General features: G+C 43.1%; 1 protein-coding gene across 6 annotated transcripts in view; it reads right to left on the bottom strand.

Annotated features, from left to right (window-relative positions):
* Positions 1 to 1,799: 1,799 nt before the first annotated feature.
* The window catches only part of TEAD3 (TEA domain transcription factor 3), a 90,466-nt gene continuing 82,037 nt past the window's right edge, over positions 1,800 to 10,228 (bottom strand). For all 6 annotated transcript variants that reach the window (XM_081866632.1, XM_081866633.1, XM_081866635.1 and 3 more), the window contains 4 exons: positions 10,152 to 10,228; positions 8,420 to 8,560; positions 7,663 to 7,815; positions 1,800 to 6,351 (listed from right to left, as the gene is read on the bottom strand). The exon at positions 10,152 to 10,228 is cut by the window's right edge and continues 97 nt beyond it. In XM_081866632.1, coding sequence (XP_081722758.1) covers positions 6,238 to 6,351; positions 7,663 to 7,815; positions 8,420 to 8,560; positions 10,152 to 10,228 — 485 coding nt within the window. In that variant the 3' untranslated portion in view covers positions 1,800 to 6,237. The remainder of the gene's footprint in view (positions 6,352 to 7,662; positions 7,816 to 8,419; positions 8,561 to 10,151) is intronic.

Here is a 10,228-nt window from a genome sequence, read left to right as displayed (position 1 = left end):
ATGTAAGTGGCAAAATATGGCTTGATTAAACTACCTCAGATATGCAGATGACACAACCTTGATGGCAGAAAGTGAGGAGGAATTAAAGAACCTTTTAATGAGGGTGAAAGAGGAGAGCGCAAAATATGGTCTGAAGCTCAACATCAAAAAAACGAAGATCGTGGCCACTGGGCCCATCACCTCCTGGCAAATAGAAGGGGAAGAAATGGAGGCAGTGAGAGATTTTACTTTCTTGGGCTCCATGATCACTGCAGATGGTGACAGCAGTCACGAAATTAAAAGACGCCTGCTCCTTGGGAGAAAGGCGATGGAGAGACATCACCTTGCCAACAAAGGTCCGTATAGTAAAAGCCATGGTTTTCCACGTAGTGATGTATGGAAGTGAGAGCTGGACCATAAAGAAGGCTGATCGCCGAAGAATTGATGCTTTTGAACTGTGGTGCTGGAGGAGACTCTTGAGAGTCCCATGGACTACAAGATCAAACGTATCCATTCTTAAGGAAATCAGCCCTGAGTGCTCACTGGAAGGACAGATCGTGAAGCTGAGGCTCCAATACTTTGGCCACCTCATGAGAAGGGAAGACTCTCTGGAAAAGACCCTGATGTTGGGAAAGATTGAGGGCACAAAAAGAAGGGGACGACAGAGGACAAGATGGTTGGACAGCGTTCTCGAAGCTACCAACATGAGTCTGACCAAACTGCGGGAGGCAATGGAAGATAGGAGTGCCTGGCGTGCTCTGGTCCATGGGGTCACGAAGAGTCGGACACGACTAAACCACTAAACAACACATCTGTGAGGGGAGGAAAGTAGTCAAGCCCACAGAGGATCATCTCAATGCAACCAGTCACACTTGTAACTGCATACTTTGAAGCTAGTATGTATTATTATCCAAACACATTTCTATTTATTTCACACACCCACATAAACATACGTTTTGCAAAATATACATGGCTTCCATTTTGAGAAGGGGTAAATGAAGAACATATGAAGAACAGCTGTGAGCCTATCCCTCACACCTTTGCAATCTGCCAGATTCACTGGCTTATTTGTCTGTCAAAACTCCAGCTCAGCTGTGAGCATTGTGATTTCCCTTTGGGCAGCTGGCAGTTTTAAAATGTTTAAAACAGAACACATTCACAAAACAGTGCAAATTGCTTTGGGGGTTGGGAAAGCTTCTTGATGACTTCACGGAGTGCCAGTTCTGTAAGCTTCGGAAAAGAAAAGTACGTTTGGACTGAACACAGTAGTATTGCTTCCAAACTGGGTTCAGCAAATTAACTCTCAAGTATGAAAGCCAGACCTGAAATCCTACCAGTCATAACTTCACAGTCACAAAGCAGATGTTAAACACGATTATTTTTTTAAAACAGCTATTTACACAAATGAAGGCTGAATGCAATACAAAATCCTCCCCTCACCCAGTGAGATTGTAGACGTATATAAATACACAGACCAGTGTAGATTATGGCCTGGTAAAACATTATGGACAAGTGGTGGAATTAAAAGCTGCACTCTTCTCATCGTTCAATCTGTGCAAGCATCCAGCTTGTCAGGTGGAATGATACGCCGTACTGTCAGGTGGAATGATACACCATGTGGAATTTTTCCTGACACTCCTTCCCCAATTTTAGAGGACGTGGGGGGAGCACATGGGGAGGAGAGTGCCCAGTTGCACGAGTCCCTGCGGAGGACTTCTGCTGATAGGGGCTGATGAGGTGGATCCAACTGCAGCTTCTTATTGTTGGTAAAATGCTCATGAACATATAAGAGAAAATAAAGGGAAGAATGCGAACAGGTGTTTGAGCCAACCCATGAACAAATAAGTTTAATAGTTTTCAGCAGACCATAGCTTTCTAGAAGCTCCACTGTCTCATCTACTTGAAGATGGACATACAGTAAACACAACAATATATGATACAACCCATCACAGCTGGATTAAAAAAAAATACACAAAATATAATACATAAAAATGGTTTTACAATGTGGACTGACAGAGCTCTAAAAAAGGTGACCATAACCCTGGTAAGCTTTACAAAGTCTTTAAAAAAATAAAACAGTACTTCATGTGAAATTCATAAATACATGGGATGTGGGGTGACATGAGACTTGGTGACTTGAGTTTTTGGGTACCAGTATTATGTCCAACTAAGAGATTCATGAAGCTGGCGTTTCTTTAGCCTTGCTGCCATTCTCTGAGGGACACCCAGGTGGGCAGTGGTTTGTAGATCTATTTGTGCTCACAGACTTGTGGCCTGTGCAGGGGATTCTACAAGCAGGAAGGCTGGGGGATGGATCTAACTACGTTGCACTGAAAGCAAGAATGGTATGGCATGGAAGGACTGAAAAGGGGAAAGATGAGAAATGTAACATAGGCCAGTTTTGGAGGAGGTTTATTCCAAAGGCTCCAGCTGGGTTGAAGATTGTGGATAAAATACAAGAAACAGTTTTTATATAAGAAAGTTGGGGTTTAGGCAAGACTAAGGCTCTGCTCCACTTTCCCCATGTTGTACACTGAAGTCTCTGCCCCAGGGGTTTATATATGCCCTCCCTTAAAAAAGTATGTTTAGCAGAAAAGGGAATTCTATTGTACATAGGTTAAGGAGAACAGGGAAGGTTTTAACCTTAATTCCCAGAGTTTTTGATCTAGGAATGAAAATAAACATGCTACATATAAACTAGCCAGCTCTCCTCTCCTTACAGCTGCAGAGGCTCTGGCTGTAATCATAAGCAATTCAACATCCTGTCTCTTTTAACTACCTCCTCCCACTAGAATAGCAATAACTGTTATTCAGTTCCAAGGATGCTGTACCTCTCCCCCCGCCCAATGCACAGGGGTCTCAGAAACGTACCTGAACTTCAAGCTGGCTTTTACAAAGTAGCCAGTTCTTCCTAAGAGTAATAATACACTGGAGAAAGAGTTGTGGCACTAGAGAGACCAGTTTGCCCAAAACATCACACACAGAGATGCATGAGACCATCAGCTTTGCCAGAGGCAATGCAGTAGGATTATCACATTGGAGGCAGGGGTAGAGGATGTGCTCACCTGAATTTAGATTACAACTGCTTTTTAGAACTTTCTGCACCTGTTGCTCATCCCCCAAGAGTGCAACATGTGTTGCAAAATAAGGCACTGTTCCTGAGCAATTTGTGACTTGCTGCTCTACCAAACCAGTCCCCACGTACCATTCCCCTTAGCGTTACCACCTTGGGGGTCCCACATAACACACAGAGGAGTGTTCATTTCAACATTCTAGTGGAGTTTTCCAGAAGTTCTTGGGTGGCATCAATTAAAAACACTTCACAGGAAAAAAATTATTACATTAATTATAAATGTCCTTCAAAAAGCTGGGAAAGCATTCTGTCAGTTGTTCTCATGGTGTCACCTCTCAGCTGCATGTTGCACTCAAACGGCAGTCCGAAGGATCCTGGGAACATTCTTAGTCTGTGTTAGCTAGACTTAAGTTTGAGTTAGCCAATGCCTTTGTACCTAGTCCTTCATCCACAGTCGAAACATGGGTGCTAAATCAACAATGCAGTGGTGATACAGGCCAGGCCTGAAGGAGAGGCCCAAGTCAGTTATGAAAAGCCAGACATCAAGACTTTACGAGGCATCTCCATTACATTATCTCCTGCCTTTTAAGGCAGACAACGGAGAAGGGAGGAGCTCTAAATTTTAACCTGACCCTTATGTTTCAATGAAAGGCACCCAGTACTTCAGCGTCACCACAATCTGTTTTTAACAGACATTTTTGCCCACAGCCAACACACTCTGAATTCCTAGCTCCCTTCCATTGTCTCTTTGGGAATCTCTTTGCACAAATCTTGATACCACTATGAAAATGATCCTGGTGGTGAAATCTCTTCTTACAAATTGGGTCTGGTCCTAGCATTAGGTAGAGTGAAATGGTCTCCTCAGGCAGGTGTGTTGAGGTGTCATGGAAACGGCAGAAACATGTGAAGTTACTATAGTATTTATTGCCGGGGTGGGAAGATACACCTGTGGGATTTTCTGCCTCAGGTGCCAAAATAACTCAACCAGCCTTGAGAACTATGCACTGGGGGCCAACCTCCATTTAAAGCTATAGTCAAATACCCCAAGCATAAAAAAGTGTAATTGCAAACTCAAGTCTGTGGATTCCAATTTCCTCGTAAAAGTGGAAACCTCAAATTCTCTCCTTGCTTGCAAATGGCTTTTCTTTTTCTTTTGCATGGTATTGCACCTTTTCCAATGTTTTGAGGCTTCTCCATAGGAATCTCACCAGGCCCATGGAAGCATAGGGTGGAGATTAGTCTGAGTGGGTTGAGTAAGAGTATACCAGACTAAAGAAAGGATGGAGCAGCAAGGATAATTCTCTTAAAAAATGAAAATCAACCAACTTAAAAGCAAACAAATCACCATGTGGCCAGGGAAAAGCTGAAGGACAAAACAGAAAAAAGTTCAATGGTAAAAAAGAAAGGTAGGAAGGCACAAATATTACATTCTGTTAGTTCCTCTATTATTTAAAACTACAAACTAGCATTTAGACAAAGTATAGCTGAAACCTATGGGCCTGAGCCCTGGAGGTGCCACGTACAGTGAGGTTACTGATATCTTGGCACTGTTCATGTAACAGGATTCCTATAAGCACCAATTTAAATCATAAGCCCACTGTCTTAGTCTCCAAGCTTAAGGTATAGGGGCTCATGTTTATACTTAAACCCTACACAGAAACTTTCTTCAGCATTTCCAACAGCAAACAGTACAGCTTTCAAATGAAGAGGGATTCTGTATGACATATTGTACTTTGTTTCATCTTTCAGCACCTCCTTGGGTTTAGGCTGCCAGAATATGCAATTTTCGCTTTGGTTTTTGTTTTGTTTTAGCAGCCTCCACAAAGATATCCTAGGTGGGAAGTACATAATCCAGAGGAAAGACTTGCATCGTGATATTTAGATCATGCCCTTTCCTGGATGACTACCACAGATGAACAGAGAAGCAGAAGGGAAATTAATACCTTACCAGAACAATGCCCAGGCAGCAAGAACTTTGGTCTAAGCTTATCCCATGCTGTTTTTGACATGGCAGATGTAATAATAATGCTCCATTGAGAGCTGGTTAAAAACCCCATACAAATTCAGACCCCCCCCCCAAGTTACTCAACCTTAGCCAGCCCTAATATTTTTCCAGTCATCTCATTGCTCACCTAGAGTCAGCCTGCTTATCTGCAACCCTATGATTGCAAATCTATGCAAATCTCCAAATCTATGATTTCCTGAATTGCTCTTCTCCAGCTGAGCACCCCTCCTTCCTCTTAATACATACTCTAACCTTTTAACATCCCACAGACAGATATCTTTAAATCTCTCCATTTCTTGTTGGCGCACGTGCGCGCGCGCACACACACACACGATCCTGCAATCCTACTCCTGTCTATTATCCAAACATCTGGGACATGGATGTAAAAGCGCCACATTCCTGCCATAATCAACTCCTGGCGCCCTCCCACCACCACTGTATCCTGCAATAGAAAATGCCCAGGAAAATGTTGGAACATAATTGTTTTCTTGCAATTAACCCATGGGTGGCATGTGTGCCACATGACGCAAGTTGCCAATTCCCTGTGCTGGCTCTGCACGCAGCCTGCGTCAAGAGATGGAAGAAGACTCTTCCTCTTCTTTGTCGGTGTCTCGAACAGAGTGGGATCGGTCACATAAACCAAGGCAGCATCTGATTCCCCATCCCTTCCCAGAACAGACATCCTTAGCAGCCCTCTCAGAACGCTTTTCTCTAAATGAAACCACCCAGGTTTTGAGGACAAATTGGCACGGGATATATAGGCACATCCAGGTATTAAGAAGTAGTTGGCAGTCCCGTTTCACTAGATGCTGTTCTAGTGTTGTGTGACGGGAGAGATATCCAGAGGTACCAGGCCTTGGCGCCAATGTCTCCTGAAATACTGATGACCGAGCCCCCAGGAACAATCCTCCTCCTTGCTGCCTCCAGATACAGCTCTCCTTCCGTTATATGCTTTCCTGTCATGCTTTTCTTTTCTGCTTGTTTTTTTCTTTTTAAAAAAATTGTTCCTAAGTAGAAAACATCTGTGATTGTGATACAGTCTTTTTTGGCATTGCTTTTTGTGTGTGTGTTGTGTGTTCATTTTTCAAAAGACTTGCGTCAAGGCATCCTATTCGGGTGGCTTCTCTGACACGACTTCTTCTCTTCTTTCTCAAATTGCCCGATCACCCCAAGGGGGCCTCTAGTCTTTGACCAACTTGTACACATGATGTTGGGCTCCGTGCTCGCTGGTGGATACCTCAAAAACAAAGGCTATGCAGAGCAAGGTTTCCTGGGTATCTCTGTTCGTAACAACCTGAGGGAAGAACACACACATACCTTGAGATATGGGAAGATGGAGTGGGCAAGTCAGACATTGAGACCAGAGAAATGACATAGTTTCTTGAGCTGGGTTCCTATAGTACGAGCTTTCATACTGTAATTTGTACTCAGGTACAGAAGATGAGTACTTTATTTCTTTAGAAAATTAATGTCTCCCACTCTTCAGCAGAAAAGGGAGTCCCAGAGTGGTTTGCACATCACTATCTCAAGAGTCATGACACAAAATGAAAATGAGATTTGAGAGGAAGGTGGAAATTGCAACAGCTGCAAAGAGCACGCTTATTTCAATAGCCACCGCCTCTTTTAAAATATGGAAGCAGAAGATTGATCCTTTCCCTGTTGCAATTTAACCATACGCATCACAATCAACAAGCATAATACAGATGTAGTTATCTGCACCCAAGTACAAAATATTATTTCGATCTTCTTTACTTTTACCATCTATCCACTTGATTTCAGTAGAACTTATTTGATGAATTACAAAATCTCAAAAATCAAAGCCACAATTCTAAAGATAGGGGTGATTTAAGATTTAAGTGGTAACTTTTAACGGATTGCCTATAACCTGCGAAGTGGTGAAGATAAAGTTACCACTCTTCTGTACCTGAGAATGAATCTAAGACACTGGTAAAATTTACCTCCTCTCTACTTGCAAGGATGAGACAAATGCCCATCTGATCAAATAAAGATATTTTAAAGTGGGGATTAAGGACTGCAGCAAGTTACTCAACTGAGCCAACACATATAATGGATGGCAGGACATCACTTTAAATGAGGAACAGACAACATGAGCTTGTCCTTGCCAAAGAATCTCACATGTGCTGAACAAAATATTTTCCTCATAAGAAATGTCTTCATGACAAACCCTTGCCTTCTTGATAGAAGCAGATGATGAGCATGACATTGAAAGGTAGAATAAAAAACAACAGGAGGAAAGGAATGCAATTGTTATTTTGGTTGGATCCTTGTTGTTGGCATCCATCTGTCTTGGGGGACAATGGAAGAGTGTGCCTAAAGTCAAACCATTGGAGAGATACAGCACCTGCTAGTAGCTGTAGGGGAGAGAGAGGTTTTATTACAAGTGTGGCAGATGAAGGGGTCTGCTTTTGCTGCTACAGGCCCATATTTAGTCATATTACGGGTAAACTAATTCAAGTATGACCAAATCTGAAACTATCCAGTTGGTTCCTTCAGCCATGAAAAGCCTACTATGAACATCCAGAAGGAGAAGTTACTCCTTGCACCAGCTGGAAAGGATTCAGGATGGAAGGAAAATGTCATTTACCTGCAGGATGGTGAAATTCTCCAGGACGCTGTTCATCATGTATTTTTCTGGGAGGTGTTTCAGTTTATGGATAAAGTTGATCATATACTCGCACATGGGGGACCGATGGATTCGGTACACACACCGTCCGTTCTCCATCCGGGCAAATTCCGTCTGCAGAAAAAGCATCAATAAGGTATACAGTGGTTAAGAATTTAATTTGTTCTAGAGGTCTGTTCTTAACCTGAAACTGTTCTTAACCTGAAGCACCACTTTAGCTAATGGGCCTCCTGCTGCTACTGCATGATTTCTGTTCTCATCCTGAAGCAAAGTTCTTAACCTGAAGCACTATTTCTGGGTTAGCGGAGTCTGTAACCTGAAGCATATGTAACCCGAGGTACCACTGTAGACCCTAACAAAGAAGTCACTGAAGGTGCAATAATTTGAGAGAGATTTGTTAATTTATTTATTATTGTGTATCGAATGGCATTCAAGCTTAGTGTAGGAGAACTGGGGAGGTGGCACACCCTAATTATCCTTAATTAAGCAGCAGGGGGAAAGGAAGAGAGGACTATACTGACATTCTGATAATGCATGCATTGCTACTTATTACACATGTACTGTTAGCACTTAAAGTGTCTCAAAGCACTTTCCCCTTGGGCTGTACGTTCTTCCCAAGAACTTAACTTCCAGTCCCACATTAACTGCTATGCTCTTCACCCACTCTGCAACATTCTCTTCCTGCTGGTACCACACCCAAAGGAAGCGCAGGACTCACCTCCACCTTCTCGACTACTTGCTTTCCGAAGGAGCACACTTTAGTGGAGACTGTGATGGTCATGTTTTCTGCACTGCTATACTGACTGCTTACGCCATAAAAAGCACCAGGACCATCCTGAATGGTGCTGTTCAGATCCGCCTAGAGCAAAGGCAAGGAAGGAGGTGTTATAAATCAAGTACGGATTGTGGCTTTCTGCTTGGGGTGTGGAGGTCTCCGACCCAAGAGTTCCGGGATGCATTCACTGAGGGGAGCGAAGATGCCAACAGAGAAGTGTATTCATGGTGATATTGCTAATTATTGACATAAGTATTTAAAAATAGCAAGCTGCTTTCTAACCCTTATCTCATTCATCCTCACTGCGACTCTTTGCTGTTATGCCCATTTTGTAGATGGAGAATGGAGGTGACTCGCCCCAAGTCCAGAGGTGAGATGGAATTTGAAATGAAGTCTCACAAACATTCCAATCTGGACCACATCGGCTCATGTATTTTTAGCTAAGGGTTGAGAAGACGAACTGAAAATGCTTAGTGTGGGACGACAACAGCTTTTAAGATTTGGCGGCAGGGGAGAATGACAGCTTTTAGGCAATATTAAGTCACAGGTCCAAAGGAGGCTCAGACCAGGCTGAATGCCACAGAGTGGCATTAAAAAATTCAGATTCAGATGATAGAGCAAAGTCAATATAAAACACCAGCTGGTCTTGCAGTATGTGCTATGGGAGCCTGAATGTGTTCAGAGGAGGGCAACCAAGATGATAAAGGATCTGGAAACTAAGCCTTATGAGGAGTGCTTGAAGAAGCTGGGTATGTTTAGCCTGGAAAAGAAGAGACTGGGAGGAGATATGATAACCATCTTCAAATATCTTAAGGGCTGTCAAATGGAAGAGGGAACATGCTTGTTTTCTCCTGCTCTGGAGGGTAGAACTCAAACCAAGGGCTTCAAGTTACAAGAAAGGAGATTCCGACTAAACATTTGAAAAAAACTTTATGACAGTAAGAGCTGTTTGGCAGTGGAACAGACTCCCACAAGAGGTGGTGGTCTCTTCTTCCTTGGAGGTTTTTAAGCAGAGGTTGGAAGGCCACCTGTCATGGATGCTTTAGCTGAGATTCCTGCATTGCAGGGGGTTGGACTAGATGCCCTTTAGGGATCCCTTCCAACTTATAGAGTCTATGATTCTATGAACATTTGTGAGAGAAAAATACCATGGTATTGCTTACCAGTGTTTCCCAACCTTGTGCCTCCAGCTGTTTTTGGACTACAATTCCCATCATCCCTTGCCACTGGTCTTGCTAGTCAGGGATGATGGGAGTTGTAGTTCAAAAACAGCTGGAAGCACAAGGTTGGGAAACACTGGCTTAGACCTCAAAACATGCTATTGAATGCAGCTCTTTTTCTAAAGGATGAACCCTTTCCCCCAGACCCCTTCAGAATTTCATTTCATTTTTAATATCCCTTAGGCTCTTTTACCAAGATGTCTGGGTCAATCCTGATTAGCATATAAAGCCAGGCAAAACCACATCAAACATGTGACTGCCCACTGCTGTGTGGAAAATCTGAGGCCAGAAAGCATCCCCTGTCCCATCGTCCAAACAACATCCACATTCATATAGGAGAATAATGTAAACATGGTCCTCTGGTCTAATTTCCTTAGCCGCCTTGTCCGATGAAGAAGTGCTCAATAATGGCTTTTTCAGAGGCATTGTTCAGCTTTGGGCTGCATGATTCTTACCCAGAACTTGACTAGGAAAAAGGAGTTCTGGGGCCCCCTCTCATAGAGCTCCTTCAGGCCACCTTTCTTCTCAGGGA

This window comes from Podarcis erhardii (genome assembly GCF_964252035.2).
Source record: "Podarcis erhardii genome assembly, chromosome: 6".
NCBI lineage: Eukaryota > Metazoa > Chordata > Lepidosauria > Squamata > Lacertidae > Podarcis > Podarcis erhardii.
This window is presented reverse-complemented; position numbering and strand designations above follow the sequence as displayed.